Source organism: Python bivittatus, unplaced genomic scaffold, assembly GCF_059951505.1.
Source record: "Python bivittatus isolate LINGU-HERP-01145 unplaced genomic scaffold, Pbiv_v1 ctg000610_np1212, whole genome shotgun sequence".
Classification (NCBI taxonomy): domain Eukaryota; kingdom Metazoa; phylum Chordata; class Lepidosauria; order Squamata; family Pythonidae; genus Python; species Python bivittatus.
Genome location: NW_028277088.1, coordinates 3,660,872 through 3,678,485, shown reverse-complemented (window position 1 = coordinate 3,678,485; position 17,614 = coordinate 3,660,872). Strand labels below are relative to the sequence as shown.

Below are 17,614 nucleotides of genomic sequence, written 5' to 3'. Positions count from 1 at the left end.
TCAATAATAACAGATATTTTATCCATCTCTCACACCTCCTTGTGAACAAAACCCTAATGACTAATGGTTGAGCATTAGCAAATTGTTGTGAGTCCAGGAATAAAACCTTTCCATTCCAGACCGCTGCAGTATTGTATGTTCATCAGGGGTGGCCACCCAAAAAATCAATACGCGGTCACAGTTGTGGCCGCCATCTTGACTCTTTTTAACACACTGTGTGCATCAATGGCTTGCTTCTATTTTTTGTTCCATGACCCCATTTTCTGCTGCTGCAATACAGAATCAGCTGGGGAGGGAGAAAAGTTCAGTTTACTAAAAGAGCAGCTTCTCTCCTGCTGAGGACAAGAGCGCTTCCAGACAGAAGGGTTCCCAAAAGGCCATCGATTTTTTTAAAATTGTACTGAGCTTTATAAGGCTGCTACAACTGATGACCCATAGTATCTCACTTAAATTGTAATTCCGTTATTGGAAATGCCCAGTGTATAAAAGGAAGAATGCACGCCCAAGTAACTGAAAAAAAGGAAAAGAAGAAAAGGAAGGAAGAAAAAAAAAGAAAGAAAATGAAAGAACTAGAAAAAGCAAAACGAAACCAAGGTTTCAAGATTCTGCATGCTCTAGATTTAACTTTATATTTAAAATTTGAATAGTAAGTTTTTAACCAAGTGACATTACACATAAACACACACACAGACATATACGTTGCAACTGATAAAACATAGTAACTAACTTACATGTGAATTATGACATTACTCGTGAGCCACCCAGAACCGTTGGGAGTCGGGTGGCATACAAATATAATTAATTAATAATATTACTTATGATATGCATAAAAGGAAAAATCTAAGCAAAAGCAAAAGCAAAAGCAAAAGCAAAAGCAAAGAGAAAGAAAGAAAGAAAGAAAGAAAGAAAGAAAGAAAGAAAGAAAGAAAGAAAGAAAGAAAGAAAGAAAGAAAGAAAGAAAGAGGAAGGAGGGAGGGAGGGAGGGAGGGAGGGAGGGAGGAATTTGAAAAACACAAAAGAATCTAAGATTTTGAGATTTCATGAGGCCTAGATTGAACTCAGTATTTAAAATTTGAATTGCAATGATTTTTCCGTGGGTCATGATAATAGGAGTCCAGTTCTTTCAAACGGAGATCCTCAAGAAATACAAGAAAGGAGTTATTCAGATAGCTACCTCCCTGGATAAATGAATGTTTATATTTTAAAAAAGGATTGGCTTGCTTCCCCTGTTTACAAATGCAAGTTGGAAAGGGAGTAGCATAACCCATCGCTGCTGTCTGGGCCTTGACTGTAGTAAGGAGACTGTAACACCCCCCCCCCCCCACTGCCCTCCACACCAGCTTTAGGTACTTCACAGCATCGGAAACTCTTGAGTGCAGCTGTTTTTCCAGTTTTAAATTTGCTCTCTTCCATTTCCACATCATTTCCATGATAATAGGTTCAGAGACTTTGGCTCACTGCAAATCATTCTCTCTCCCACTCCCTGATATTTCAGTCCCCCCCAGCAAAGGAAGTGAAGGCTGATTTTTGTTTATAAGAGAGGTATTTAAATCTGGGCTGTAATACCTGGCATGTCCACCAGATGGCAGTGAAGAGATTCAGAAAAGTAGCTCTCATTTCCGCCCTCTAGTGGACATCACGATGTTTGCAGCTCAGATCTGGGAGCCGCATTGTAAGAAATTTTGCAATGTATCTGCTCAAACCACTGGACGGCGGCATGGTTTGTTTAAAAGACAGCCTTCAAATATCATCACCCCATAGGAAAACAGACCCCGCTCGCCTAGAAAGAGCCATTGGAAATTATTTTTATTATTAAATGATAATCATGATTAATAATGATTAAACTGGATCTTTTCAATCAGGGAGGGCCACGGGAATAGCTCTATTGTTCCAAAAGTCCTAATACCCATCCCGCATCACTGGGAGTTGGGAGGCGTATAAATGTAATAAATCGTTAAAAAGCCTTTGCAAAAGGAAAATTGCTTAAGGCAGTCTGTCATGGTTTCCTGCTTATCTGCCCCCAGACAGAAAAGGGTGATAAAAATGTCCCCCCCAGCTTTATCCACAGTGGCACCAACTCTAACCAGCCTATGATGTGTATGGGTTGTGGGGGGGCAGGACATCACCTTCTTCCGTCCTCCTTTGGAGCAGTTGGGAGGGTCGACTCTACTCTGGCAGGCCATGGGAATGAAAGAGTTAACTCTGAATGTATTTATTTGCAATATTTATTACCTGCCCCAGGTAGGCTTCTGTTGACTGCAGGTTGTGCTCAAAAGTCTGGCCACCGTCTTGGCCCAGAGAGTGATAAAAGGCAATACATAATATCAGTAATAAGTAAATATTCCTTAGGTAACCTTGCATTCAGGGATGTCCACATGGGGGAGGTCAAAAAAGTCAAGATGGCACCATGCCGGCATCTCACACATAAAAAAGGGCGGGGCTTCAATCCCACGGTTGCAGCAGTCATCTTGACTTTCCTAACCTCCCTCCCTGCAGGTGTCCCAATTGCCTTCTTTCTCTTACACCATGAGGACTAGAAACCTGAGTGCAGGCCACAAGGTTTGGAAACCTGCTCTCTGCGGGGCCATATTCTATTGCTTTCAGAGCTCTGCAAGCAGTAAGCCAATGTCTCCAAGCACTGTTTTGGCTTGATTCTGGGTTTGCTCGTCCCTTTTCATCTTTTGGGGTTTTTTTCTCTTAATTTTGTCATGCATGTTGAAGACACAAAGCATACATTAGCTAATGCAGGTGTACGTCATTCCTCCACATAGCTTCATGGTGGGAAGAAACGAGATACATGGCATATCCCATCGGTAGGTATCTTTTTACCTCTGGCCCAAATGAGGAAGCAAATGACAGAGACTTAAGTCAACTGCTTTGAAATGTCCTCAAGGAACTGCAAGTGTTTTCTAAGCATCGTTCCCTCGTATAATTTGTGCCAGTTAAGTGAGTTTACATGAGAGTGGCTTGGCATAATTTATTCTGCTTTTGCTGATTGTGGAGAAAGGAGGAATGCAAGCAAAGAAAAAAAAAGCTTCTTTCTGTTTGCTTTGCCTGCAACAAAGTGGTGATGCTGAAGAGACTAGCCACCGTTCAGCAAGCAGTGATGCTGAAGAGACCAGCCACACTTCAATTTTGAACAAGGCTTGTCTTTTCACAGCAAAACGACGTGAAGGAAATAGCCAAGTGGGCCTTGCCTTCCAGTGGATGTGTAGCTCCTTTAGAACCATAAGGCTATGCCTTATTGTTTATGGAGTCCAACATTCATGCATTAACTAGCAGGGGCACACCAGCAGAAGAGATAAGTTATTTCCACTACCTGCTAGCTCAGGTGAGGAGCCAGGGGCTGAAATGAATACATTTGAAGGCCAAACGTATGCTCTGTAAGAGGGCAGGGTCTCTCATTCTGCACACGCAGGTCTTTCACCTGGCTTTAAGGTAAGATTTCAAGATGAAATGAGCCCACTTTGTAGGGGAAGAATTGTTCTTCATGGTGTGATTGTATTTTTGGAGCACCCAACAGAAGCAGTTGCCGCAGACCAGCACCTCTGAGACGTGTGGACCATCTTAAAGTTGCTGAGGTTGAGAAACACTGCTGGCTGGGGGAATTCTGGGAGTTGAAGTCCCCACCTCAGTGTTGCTGAGGTTAAGAAACACTGCCATAGACTTTGCCATCAGCCCTTCCTCCTGGCTCTATCTGGCCACACTTGCAGAATGAAAGGAAGCATGTGGCTAAAACATGGCGAAGAATCAAGATTAGGAGCTTAGATTGCCAATCTCTGCCCATTTATCTGGGATTAAAGTCCCGCAGTCAGTAGCCACTGGAGAACATTTGTAATGGTGTGGGGGAATGACCTTGGGAGACAGAGGAAAAAGCTGCAGACTAGATAATGGTCAGATAAGAGGCAGCTGAGCCCTCAGCAGGAATGTGGACGGGGCAAACGTCTCAGAAGGGACCCTCCCTCGTTTCTTGGGCTGTAAAGGCGAGGGGAGAGAAATGGACTTTCAGGCTTGCAAGGTTCAGTTAATGTAACCTTACAGTAAAGTAGAGTTAGCTCATCTGGCCGTGCTTCCTGTCTGGTCTGCCTCGCAAGGCTGACATCATTGACACTGAGTCTAAATATCAGACTTTTCATGAACATTTAGGAATATTCCTACATCTGCGCCCACGTCAACCCTCGAGTGGGGATGCAATACAGTTGTGGCTTTTCCTTACTTGAAACTTCAGCACACTTCTCTCCAGTCCCTTCCTCCCATCAATGCATTGTTTTTTCACTGCTGTGACTTAACGCCAGGACTCCTCTAACCACCGCAGTCATTTTTGCTCCATCTGCTTACAGTCGTCTGCTCGTGTTGTAGCGCCGTGCAGCATCAAGGACTTGTTTCCTCGCTCCTCCTGCCTCGGTTAGCGTCCGGTCCATTCTGCCGACATGCCTTGCCCTCCCCCCACCCCCAATATCGATTGGTTGATTGGTTTGTTTTTGATGAAGTTGCGGCTCGTGACCCCGGATTCAAAACTGTCAGACTTTTTGGCCTTGTTCTGATGACGAAGAGGGGGGAGAAAAAAGCATCTTTTTTTTTTGTTTATTTTATGTTTTGTTTTGTTTTTTGCTAATCTCGTCACATTCAGCAGCTGCGTTCAGAAATGCTACTGTAAGTCCAACAGGGCTAGCCAGCATTCTTGCAGGATGGCTGAACTATCCACCATTACCCTGTAAGTGTATGCAATCCCGCGAGCGATATCTGTGTTTGACGCATGCCGCTAAAACGTCGACTGTGGCTTGTAAGCACCGGCTGAAGTAGCATCTGGGCACTGCATGTTGCCTTGCTGTGTTTTGTGGTGTGCTTTTTTGCTGACGGTGTCACGATGTAGGAGCTGAATGTCCTGTATCGAAATGTACCAGTCCGTTGAATTAAAATAATTTTTAAAAATCCATTGGCGGATCCAAAGTTTGGTGGGTTGTCACTGCCATGATCTGATGGAGCTTCCCTGAGTCAGCTCAGAAACAAATGATGGAGGTTGTAAGACAAGCATCCAGAGAGCCCAGGTGTAAATCTCATCTTATTTCAAACTGTCCTCTGATTTAGATTTGTGTCCAGGCTGTAAAATCATATCCAGTTTCTTTTCCTCGCCATCCTCTGTGGCATCATAGGCCTGCAGTAGAAGCCATGGTGACTTCATGTTTGCCATGACATCATTGTGCAAAAGATGTGACATCACTCCTTCACTTGTTTCCCCCATGGACTCCCATGACTGGTTTCCAAAGTGGTATCTCATCTTTTCTTTTACTTATCTCTAACCAGAAGGGACATCAGGAGTGACAGTAAGAGGGAAAAAATTGTGAAGTTGGAATTCTCTTCTTCTCCACTCCTTCCTGAAGATCATGATTCACCCTTCAGCATTAGGGCTGAAGGTTCAGCATCCCTTGAGTCATTAAGTCAACTTGAGAAGGCCACAATCATGGGGCCATTGCTCTTTCAGCCCTGGTGTCTTCTCACTTGTAGACTGAAAAAACAATGGAGATATGAAATGGTAGAGGTCTTTGTCTCTTGAACTCCTCAGATTGGTTCAGGAAAGGAACTGATTTCAAGATTCCTTTGGTTCATTTTCAGATCCATCCAAGGAAAATCTAGGGGTGTTCACTCTCTGAATGCCTTGCAATTTGGCCAACAGCTCATCTGTATTGATCCACCTGAAAATATTGACGAGGGGTTGAAACATTCACTTACTGACAAGAGCTTACCTTCCAAGGGATGAGAATTAGAATTAAAGTTGTCTTTTTTTCACTCGGCTAAAGGCTGCAGATGCCAAGTTTTTATTCTATCCACCCTTACCTTGAGGTTTCACTCCATATGTGGCCATCAGGTGGCATTTGAAGGCAGGTTTCGAAAGTCCTCCCAATTCTCTTTGGATTTTGGAGTTGCATGGTTTCAAAAGCTGAGACAAAGTATTTGTATGATTTTAACCAGGCTGCTCCATTGCTTCTTTTAAATAATTATCTGTTGACATTCTCTTTCCTTGGATTATTTTTTAATTTCTGTATATCCCATCCCTTTGCATTACCTACCCTGGACTTTCTGAAAAGGCAGAATAAAAATCTTTCAAGGAAATAAACTACAGAATCAGAATTTTGCATGCACCATTTCAAAAGAAAATGTAAATTTGGTACAGTGCATTGCAGAACCATACCATACTAAAGATTACAGGTGTTTTCATTCAGTTGCATCTTCCTCTTTCTGCAACCCACACCCACCTTAGCAACATGTATGCCCTGGAGGCAATTGGGGAGTCACCATACCACCATTACAAGAGGGTTCTTTTGGTGTGGAATTTTAGTAATAGACCTGCAAGTTTCTGTGCAACCGTGATAACGTTCTCATAAAACGTGAGGGCTCATTTCCGGTCTTCCTGGGGGAGGACCTTTGCCACGCGTTTAGAAGAATCTACTGACGTTCCTTCAGAAGAAGGCAGAGACCTGCTTGTTGACTTTTCTGCTCCAGATGGGGAGATTGGCACTGAGGAACTGGGAGTGTATGGAGGACGTAAGGAGAAACTGCTGTCCCATCGCTTTGCACGCACTTTGCACCTTCCTAGATTCAGGCAAAACCATCAAACAAGGTTCCTATCAATGAAAGACTACCACAAAGCAGACAGTTGATGCTTTCCATATGGGACTTCTGCCAGTTAAGGAGGAACAGTGCTGACAGGGTTCAAGTATCAAGGGAATCCCAGTAAATTGTGCCAAAAAGCACGCTTGGACCCATGATTGAAGTGTTACAGATAAGCCGTGCCCTCTATTGCTTTCGGTCAAATGGCGTCAGTCTCTTGAGAAAGTCCCACCTTCAGCAGGAAAAAGGCCTTTGCTCACCACCCTGTGTATTTGTTACTTTCCAGGCAACCCTGGAATTTGGAGAGCTGTTTTGTGTACAAGCCAACATGACTGTGTCTAGTTATGATCTTAAAGGCTTTTTCCTGCAGATACATGGATTTGGCAGGGGACTGACGGTCACAGAGGAGAGGTCCAGGTCAGAGGGTGGTCACCAGGGGGTCGAACTTACAGAAACGAATCTTGTTGCAAATTACATATTGTGGATATGTTTAAGTATGGCATGGATGAATTATTTTAATTAAAAAAAAAAAGAATTGATGGATTGAAACCATTTTCTTCAGGGCTGTTTTTTCGCTAACACTGGAAGTATAAAATACAGTGAAGAAGAACATCAGAAAAATAATTTAAAACGATGCATATAGAGAGGAAGACAGGCAGATATTTTAACCGACTGATGAGGGAAGGGGTGTCCATTATTTACAAATGCCTGTTAAATTGGAGCTCCCATCACTGCAGCAATTTACGTGATAACATGATCGCGCAAGCATGTCAGTTGTGCAATGGCTCAGTGTAAGTGGATGCAAATGATTGCATCATGAGGTCATGATGCAAATGGCATAACACTCTGTGGAAATTTGGTCCATTCCATGCAAAGTCCGCTACGTCATGGTCCAGTAAAATGAGGTTGTTCTCCTTGTGTTTATGTAGGTTCATGTGTAAAGACAGGATTTGTGGGAGTCATTGAAGTTTAGCAAGGCCAAGTAAAATACAGGTACTCCTTGCTTAACAACTGTTCGTTTAACAGCGATTTGAAGTTACGATGGCCTTGGAAAAAGTGCTTTATGAACTGTACTTGCACTTACAACCATCGCAAACCATCGCACCACCTCCTGTGATCACGTGATTGCAATTTGCGACCATTTTTATGGCAGTCATTAACCGAATCACATGGTCGTTAAGCGAATTCCAGCAAAAAAGTCCATCAGGGAAGCTGGATTTGATTAATGACCATGTGATTCGCTTAACAACCATCATAAGAATAGTCATAAAATCAGGTCCAGTCATGTGATGACTTGCTTAATGACTGCCCTGCTTAACAATCAATTTCCCGTTCTATTGTGGCCGTTAAGTGAGGGCTACCTGTAACTTGATTTGGAGGTCAGATTTCTTGACATGGAGTCAGAACATTTTTGTGGAGTTGACAGGCTGCCAAAGTGGGGAACTCAGGAAGAAAAACGTGTGGGGCAGAGAGAAGAAAGGAAAAATATAGAAATCCTACTCAACTAGATCTTTGACTCAATAGTATGGAGAGGAAGAAATTCTGAATCTTTCTCAACAGGAGAGATGTTGTTCCAGATTTTTGGGACAGAGGAAATTAATTCTTAGAAATTTATAAAGAAGTCCTAGAGAAGGACTTGGTTTTTCGTTCCAAGATGGTTTTGAATCAAAGCTGTGGTTTGGCTGAAGTTGGGCTTCTAAATCAATGGAGTCTTGATCCGGTTTAGGTTCTTGCTTCTTTTTCCTGGTGGGACATCTAATAATAAGGCACATACATTTTCTTCTTGTCTGGTTTTCAGATAAGGACCTTCATTGTCTCTAATCATGGGGTCCTAGAAGCAAAAATCATAGTTTTAAAGCTTGCAGAGAAGGTCAACACACCCACCGACTTTGTATCTTTCACCTGCCACCTCTGCTTCCCCAATTGTATCACCAATAAGATAGTCTTCTCTCCTTTTATCTTAACTTCATAGTTCTGGTTCCAGAAGAGAAAGAGTGGTGTGATCGTTAAGGTGTTGGTCAATGACTAGGCAATCCCAGGTTGAAGTCTATCCTCAGCCATGGAAGGTCACAGGATGACTTTGGGCTGGTCACTCTCTCCCAGCAAATGTCCCCACCCAATTACTGTTATGGCAGTAAAATAAAGGGAGTTCCCCATGGAAGATACTTGAGATCCTGGGAAGAAAGGCAGTATACAAGTTGAACAAGTATAAATAATAAAATATTTTTGAAAGCCGCTGTGCATGGTTAATGAGCTGCCTTTGATCCTGTGTCAGAGTTTATGACGTCTTATCTTCTGCTTTTACTTATGAGGAATATTTCCAGTAACCCAGCCTCCTTATTGATACCCCTGTTCAATCACTGCAGATCAAAATTCCTACCTTTGAGAACATTCCTTCTTGTGAAGTAGGTTGGGCTGATAGGGTGGGACTGGACCAACACCACCCAAGGAATTTCCATGGCCAGTTACATCAAGCCCTTAGCAGCTGCTTACAACTAAAAAGCAAGGATTCCAGAGAGTCATCTTTAACCAGATTTATTGAAAGGGAAGAAAGCACTGGGTCACAGAAAACTTAGTATCTGGACATATTTACCTTGGTATCCAATTTGACTCAACCTCTTTAGGGCGGATATTTCTTGATCTACTTGCTAACCATCTCTTGATGCACTGAGCAAGGGTCAACCTGTTTTCTGATAAAGCAACCATGTGCAAATATAGTTAAGTTACAGAAATCTTGGCAATCAAATATGTTTAGTTCAGCAGCCAATTTGTCTCCAACTTTGTTAGGGTGGAGCATTCTTGATCCTCTTGCTAACCTTCCACTGATGTACCTACCTCACTTTTCTGATAAAGAATGCTCTCCTTTTTCTGTGCTTATAATATTTTGCAAACCACCATTATTTTTCTCAGGCTGCCAGACCCCATTGCAGGGTGGGCTAGAACTAGGGTTGCCCATTCCTATTCCAACACTATTATAGCATCTTGCCTCTGTAGATTAGTTTAAACTCATGTTTTTGAATCTTTACTTCTTGGATTTCAACATTTAATGGTTAGCTGCCTTAAGTGCCCAGACCACCCAGGGTATCAATGAATCAAATGGATAAATATTTTAGCTTGCAGTTAAAAATACTCTCCCCAAGAGAGGATGACCTTCCTATCAACCCTGAAATGCAAGAGGAAGGAATACAAGAATGAATCTCTTCCAGGAGACACTTTTAGGATCACATGGAGACCTTGTACCAATAGAAAAGAATATATGTAGCTCAGGGTTGAACTGTGTAGTCCTTGATTTTCTCTGAGCTTGGTTGTTTTCTTTAGTTTCATTATCTGTGATGGAATGGAATTATGAAGGCCAGGCTCAGGGAGATAAGCGCGTTCTTAGTTCACCGCAAGAGTGTGGGAAGTGCAAGAGGATGAGGCTGGCACCTCCCTGAGGAATTCACAGTGTTGTGGCTGGCTGGCTTGGGAGCTGGGGTTCAGTCTGGGGAGATTCTTTCTAGAGGTTGTAGCTAATAAACATAGCAGAACTGAATTTGCATTGTCTCTTGGGGTTCTGACATCAGTCTCCCCAGACTCAACCCTAGCTCCCAAGCTAGCCAGTCACAACACCGTGAATTCCTCAGGGAGGTGCCAGCCTCTTCCTCTTGCACTTCCCACGCTCTTGCGGTGAACTGAGAACGCGCTTATCTCCCTGAGCCTGGCCTTCATAATTCATTCCATCACATTACCCGACTAGGTAACATCTTCAGTGCCAGCTGAACCCTAACACTAGCACTAAACCCAGTGCTAGCACTGAAGATGTTACCTAGTCAGGTAATGAAATGTCTCGAGAAAAACAACCAAGCTCAGAGAACACCAAGGACTCCACATGGGGATCTTGGTTTGGAAGGTAACTGGTGATCTTGACCTTTTGGGAAATCCCATCCATTGGACTTTTCAGGGATGTGGGGTTTGTAGAGCCTTTGCAAGGCGATGGATAAGAAAGAGTTTTTTTGTGGAATTGATTTGATGAGCAACGCCTACAGAAAGCAGTAGATAGACAATAAGAAACATGTGAATGCTGTGAGCTAGTCATAGAGCAGGACTTTGATCTTGAGATGTTAAAGATTGTCCAAAGGCAAAGATACTTTCAAAAGTCTCATTCAGGATTGCTCAGGAGATACTACCTGATGGACCAGCAGAAGCCCATTTTTGATTGATTTCAGCGGGATCCTTGCTTCGTTAAAAATCCACTGGAGCTTTGCTCTGAACTGGAAGAACAGGCTTGTTCTGCTCATGTTTAAGTTGTGTATTTTCAAGTTTGGCTTCCCACATTTAGCTTTGCTTTCTGTGAACTGTTGCGAACCATTGCCATCAAGAAAATACACCAGAGAACTTATACATTAGAGAAGAGAGAAGATCCAAAATGCAGAAGACGGAATGTTCCAAATATTGTCTTTGTCTAACTCGTTGACCACTTTAAGATGTGTGGACTTCAACTCCCAGAATTCCCCAGCCAGCATGGCTGGCTGGGGAATTCTGGGAGTTGAAGTCCACACATCTTAAAGGGGCCAAGTTTGAAAAACGCTGGTCTAAACCTGCTTGTAGGGGAAACTCAGAGCAGAGCATTAGCAGCTGATGATGGCAACACAAAGTTATACGGAAGCTTCATTCCTCAGTGATGGAACAGAAGCGGACGGAATCTTTCACCTCTGAAGCGCTGACTTCTTTTCCATTTCATTCCCATTGCCCTTCCGCGTCATCTTGCAAACGCCTTTCTAAAAAGTCTGCATGACTTCAGTGTATGTACGTGGACTCCTTTGTTGAAACCCGTAATTTTGTCTGATGTATGCATTTTTTTTGCAGAGACTCTTCCCTAATACGTGCTGTGGTCGTGCACATTGTTGTCGTGCGCACCTTTTACATGCTGTTTTCCCTGGAACTTGTGGTTTGAATGGGAAACGACATCACAAAATGCAGAATAGTCCAAAAGATCATTGCGTTCTGCATCGTAGATGAATCTGGAATTGAGAAGGAACCCAGTTCACATTCAAATGAGATGCTAATGAACTTTGCCCCATTCATTCTTTCTAGGCGTAAGAGTTATCACCCCAATTCTGGGTGCCTCTGCTTGAAGCAAACATTCTTGGCCTTGGATTTCCTGTTACTCATGGACTACAACTCTCATCATTCCCAACCAGTGGTCAGGGGTAATGGAAGTTGTAGTCCAGCAATATCTGGGGTTTCCCGATATCAAAATCAGGGAAACAGCTGGTTTAAAGTGGGGAGGGGCAAGAAAACAGCACCACCAGCGAGGGCTAATGAGATTGGTCCAAGCTGGATCCATAGAGGTGGATTCTATGCAAGGACTGGTCCTATGCAAAGACAAGAATGGGGCCAAAAGTTGATTATCATTATGGGGTGTCTGAGGTGAAATGGAGAACTTAAGCTAATTCTTTCCAGCATTTGATGACAGGAGGCTAGAAATAGTACACAGTGAGGACATCTAACTTCATAGAAGCTGTTTGGTTTATCTCAACAGGAGGTTGGCCAGATCCACCTTGTTACTCATCCCCCTCTTTGGGATCCACTACACAGTGTTTGCCTTTTATCCAGAGAACGTCAGCAAAAGAGAGCGCTTGGTGTTCGAACTGGGGCTGGGCTCCTTCCAGGTGGGTTATGAAGTTATAAAGAGCTTCTTTCTCTGTCTCCCTCTCTTTGCCCATTCATGCATCCCATGGGAGAATAGGTGGGGGATGCCCCACTAGAGCCTCAGATGATTGTCTAAGCCAGTGTTTCTCAACCTCAGCCACTTTAAGATGTGTGGACTTCAACTCCCAGAATTCCCCAGCCAGCCATGCTGGCTGGGGAATTCTGGGAGTTGAAGTCCACACATCTTAAAGTGGCTGAGGTTGAGAAACACTGGCCTAAGCCACCTGGTTTACTTTTCAGTTACCCAGTAGATTCTCCCATTCTTCACTGGTAGTTTTCAATGCCATCTTTCTGCCCATATCCTAGGAAAATATCATTGATCTCCTTGGAGCTCACCAACCTATGTCTTTAACCTTTCAGTATAAACCCTTGGTCCCTTGCATGCCTACATTATAAATCTAGGTCCCCCCACCCCACACTGCCCAGACATCTTCCTCAACAGATAATATTAATGTAGGTGAGGAAAACAACTGGCTGATTCTGAAAGAAATGGGCCAAATGCAGATCCTGGTTGCCGAAAATGAAACCAAGGATATTCCTACCACATCCATCTTGACTGTAGAGTTGACGTCAACTAATTGTGGCTGACAGTTTTCACTATCCCTGAAAAGTGTTTTTCTTTTCTATCTCAGGGTTTTGTTGTCGCTGTACTCTACTGCTTCTTGAATGGGGAGGTAAGTTTTTTTTTAAATGTTGGGGGGTTGAAATGTCAGGCTTACAGCTACATCTCTTCACCTTCATTCTGCTTTTCTATTTACACCTTACTGAGCCCAGGGCCAAAGGGTTTCTCCCCTTGCAAAAGAAGCTTTTGTTTTTTTTCCACCATTATCTTGGGATGCTTGAGAATTTCTTTTAAATTTCTCTTGACAGTTTCAAACAGACTTCATGGTTGGAGGGCTATCAATAGCAAGGGTGAGGTCTGTTGTGTGTTTTTCCCTCACTGGGGATAGCTCCCTGGCTGTCCGCACTTCCCTTGGGACATTCCTTCCTGCTGTTAATTTCCTTTGAATTTAATGGGAGGCCAGGGAGCCTGCAAACAGTGGGAGAGATGATTGTATGATAGAAAACAGAACACTTAAACCAGTGTTTTTCAAACTTGGCCACTTTAAGATGGGTGGACTTCAACTCCCAGAATTCCCCAGCCAGCATGGTTGGCTGGGGAATTCTGGGAGTTGAAGTCCACCCATCTTAAAGTGGCCAAGTTTGAAAAACACCCACTTAAACAATCCGCTTGGCTTCCTTATGCAGAAACAACATATTGCTCCCAAGAGAATTTCCAGAAATCTTCCTCTTTGCAAGAAATATCAAAAGCAAATTCTCTTCCACCAGGTGGAATAAGAATTGGCAATGAAACTTTCAAGAGAAATTTTTGCATAGTCTTTGCCTGGTCCGTTTCTCATAGGCAGGTACCCTTCTCTCCTAGAAACAGAGCATTTCATGAAGAGTCAAAGCCGATTGAATCCACAAGGTTTGTGGTGCATATATTTTGCACCGCCAGGCCCCGGTGCCTCCCTGGAAGACCTAGGAGTATTTGCAAGCGTCGTTCCTTCTACATCTGACCTACCTATTATAAAACGGAAAGGAGGCTCTTTCTGCGTCTCCGTTTCGGAATTGCTCTGGAAACAAAAGGCAGAGGGGTGGGGGGTTCATTTGGGGCATAGCATAGGGCAAGTTCCCCTCCCCCCACCCCAGCAGAGCCCCCTCCCCTTCTATGCTTCCCTTTTTCACACAGGAATAAAGAGGAATTAAGGACTAGTTGGGTTCCCATCCATTTTCCCCTTCTATGCTTCCCTTTTTCACACAGGAATAAAGAGGAATTAAGGACTAGTTGGGTTCCCATCAACCCATTCTCACATCAGTTTGCCAATGTTCAAAGCCCACACAGGCATTCGTAAACCAGCGTGCATAATGACATTTTTGTATGCACGTTCTCCCCAAGATGCAGGTGCTTTCTTCAAGTTACAAATCTTGGGCTACGAATCCTTTCAGTTTTACGGATTCGTTCAGATTTAGAGATTGGCTGGGTTCACATGGAAGTGCCAACACAATGTGTCCCCGATTCCCTTCCTCAACCACTAACATCTGAGCGTTCCTCTGTGCGTTGCCCCAGCCATTCATCTCCATCTCTTCATTGTGAGACTTGTGTCTGGTCTGATTGGACATAAGTGTTGGGGAATGATGGGAGACTATTGTGATATGTTGTGTAGGGGGGTCCTTCGCACAAGCATTGTGAATGTGTGGAATCCACAGGAAAGATTAGGCAGGCTGCACTGTTGAGTCCCACACCAGATTCATGTTCACAGTCCAAGATCTCCTGAATGTCCTTCACACATCCAGGAGTCACCTGCAACATTTGTGTGAAAAGAGAACGGCAGACCGGGCTAAGAGATCTCCCCCAAAGGAAAAGGATTGTGACTTTATACAATCTTTTTTGGAAAATCATAGACCCTCCCATTTTAGGGAGAAATCATTAGAAGAAAACTACACCTTCCATTCAGGGGAAAGCTGTAGGCCCGCTGTAGGCTTTGGGGAACAGGATTCTGATCTTGCAGCCTTGCATCCCGATTGTTGAAATGAAAATCCGTATAAAAATTTGGCAGGTCAGATTAGAAGTGGATAGAAGTTGCATTTCCTTTCAAAACACGCATGAGAGGGGCACTTCCTTTTGGTAACTGCTTCTAAAAAGGCTAGTGGGCTTGCAAAAAAACCCAACCTTATGGGGTTCTTTGAAAGAAAAGATTTCTATCCCTGAATTTTCTGCAAAGACCATAGAATCATAAAACATTGTAATTTCCTTTTACCACCATCACTTCCCTCCATCCAGAACAACAAACCCTAGACCAATGTTTTTCAAACTTGGCCACTTTAAGATGTGTGGACTTCAACTCCCAGAATTCCCCAGCCAGCAAGGCTGGCTGGGGAATTCTGGGAATTGAAGTCCACATATCTTAAAGTGGCCAAGTTTGAAAAACACTGCATTAGACAGATTCCAGTTCCAGCTAACATTTCTCCTACTATGAATATTAGCAGAAAACCCACATTGACCTGTAGCTGGATCCTGGGGAAATGCTTTTTTGCACCTTTGTGGGAGTTATATCCTGCATGAAAATGATGCATCAATTCTGTCCCCTCTTCCTATTTTTCCTTGCGGGAATCCTGAAAAGTAGAGAGAAGGGGACTGACCCAAATTGTGTAGATTAGGGTGCTGGGGTGGGAAGGGCACTCTGATTCTGCTCCTGACTCTTTCACACGTGATTCAACCCCAGAGTGTTTCTTGTGAAGGGGAACCATGGCCGGAACTAGAGTGTGCAAGCTGGAGGTTTCCTTTGGAAGCAATGCTGGGTTTGCCTTTCCACCAAGCCCCTGTTTTAAATCAGAGGCAAAGCACGTCCCATGCTAAAAGATACTGATGTATCTGAAGGCCCGCTTTAGAACTGAACCAAAATTTCATCCCTTTGCAACACTTGACTGATTTATTTCTTCGGTGGAGGAGCGTCTGTGCTGGTATGAAATAGTTGGGCTGAGAAGTACTTTGGATTCGAAGGCAAAAAAAAAAAGAGTGCATTGGTGCACACAGGGGCATGAGGGCAACCCTGGTCTACAACCATATGCTTTTCCCAGAATTGTGCTGCCATAGTGGGCAGTGAAGATGGGGCTGCTTTAAGGAGTTGCAGCGAGGGCTTCTATGAACGTCCCTGCGGTCCCTGAAGCCCCTGGTTGCCTTCCAATTCCACAAGTCTTGCACAGCCCTATTAAAGAGTAACCCCTGCTAGTCCTCTTCCTTGCTAGAGACTTACAGCATCTGCACAGTGTCCCCCAGCCATCCCTGAAGCCATCATAATGCAATGATGGTTGGGTGAGTCTATGGAGACGCCATAAATTGCTAGCATGGAGATGACTTCAGGTTTGCAGAAGGATCCAGAGGTGGTGGACTTTACGAGGCGGAGGGTCTGGGAGGACATAAGCTCCTTCTTGCCCTCCATTTGGCAAAACAATGGGAAGGAGAACCCCCACATTTTAGAAGATTTAGAGTTTCTCCACATGCAAGAGTCTCTTCGTTGGGCTACTTCTGGTGCATTGCTTAGATTAGCGCGTGTGTCTAGGGGTGTCCACAGGGTGCTCAAAATCTGCAAGGCGGCTGGTGTACATCGCAATCCAAACCCCATCCTTCTTTACATATTCCAGTGGGCCAGATTTAGATCACTTAATTGCACCCTCCATTTTTCAGATTTTGACCCACACCCCTGTGGACCCCACTGCAAGTGTGTGGAGACCCTTTAACCCTCCTTCCCCCAATCCTCTCCAGCTTGGGGGTATTTCGCAAGCCTGAGGAACTACCATCAGAGATGTTCCCCACCCAGATCCTTCTGCCAATCTGTCTTGGGTCAACCCCAACTCCTATTCAGCCTCTTCTTCTTATTGGGTGTAGTTGTGTTTTTAAAGATAGTGTGATCAGCATGTTCCCAAATGGCTGAGTACATTAAAAAAAAATGACCTTTTAAAGTTTCTCCCTAAAGGTGCAATCAGAAATAAAGAGAAAATGGAGGAGCTGGAAAGTCAACCGTTATTTTGCTGTGGATTTCAAACACCGTCATCCTTCACTCGCAAGCAGCGGCGTGAATGGGGGAACACAACTGTCCATTCTGAGCAAGAGCAGCTCACAGATTCGAATGTCGAGCATAAATGCGGAGAACCTGGCAACATGAGTGCATAAGACATGCTCTTCTCCCACCACGCCCTTCCAAAGCGAGAGAGAGAGAGAAAGAAATCTACTTTGAAAACAAAAAAAAAAAAGTCCTAAGTATGGTGGTGTGGGTTGTAACGTCCGTCTGCCTTTTTTTAAAGCCACCTCCCTTTTGTGAAAAAAGGTTCTGGAGTTCTGAAACCTGTAATCTCTGATAGGTGGAAAAGAAGGTGCCAGGGGGTATCCCAGCTAGAGGAACAAGATCATCCAGACCAAAACTAGTTCAACCCACCAACTGCCCCAAGAGCTAAAATCATCCCGTGTCTTGCATTTCTCATTCCTGCTGTACCATTGGGGAATCCTGGTTGCCAAGATGAGGTGTAGGAACTAACATCTCATGAAGTTGTGTTTCCCATTTCTCATTTCAAATGCTTTTGACCCTCCACCTTGGACTGTCTGGGTCCTCTTTCATGACCTAGAACATAACGCAGACACTGAGCCAGGAGCGGCCCCAACGATGTTGGGCATTGCAGGCGCTGAGATGGATCCCACCAGAAGCAGTTGAACCTGTTAGACCAGCATAACCACATCATTCCTCAGATGGAGGACCCACAACCATAGAAGTAGAGT

The 17,614-nt window shown here is 44.0% G+C and overlaps 1 protein-coding gene across 1 annotated transcript in view; it reads left to right on the top strand.

Moving 5' to 3' along the window:
- The window catches only part of ADCYAP1R1 (ADCYAP receptor type I), a 48,090-nt gene extending 30,956 nt beyond the window's left edge, over nucleotides 1-17,134 (top strand). The window contains exons 13-17 of the mRNA XM_088150517.1: nucleotides 2,772-2,813; nucleotides 4,634-4,714; nucleotides 12,131-12,260; nucleotides 12,933-12,974; nucleotides 16,805-17,134. Of these exons, the coding sequence (XP_088006643.1) occupies nucleotides 2,772-2,813; nucleotides 4,634-4,714; nucleotides 12,131-12,260; nucleotides 12,933-12,974; nucleotides 16,805-17,014 (505 nt within the window). The 3' untranslated portion in view covers nucleotides 17,015-17,134. The remainder of the gene's footprint in view (nucleotides 1-2,771; nucleotides 2,814-4,633; nucleotides 4,715-12,130; nucleotides 12,261-12,932; nucleotides 12,975-16,804) is intronic.
- Nucleotides 17,135-17,614: the final 480 nt, after the last annotated feature.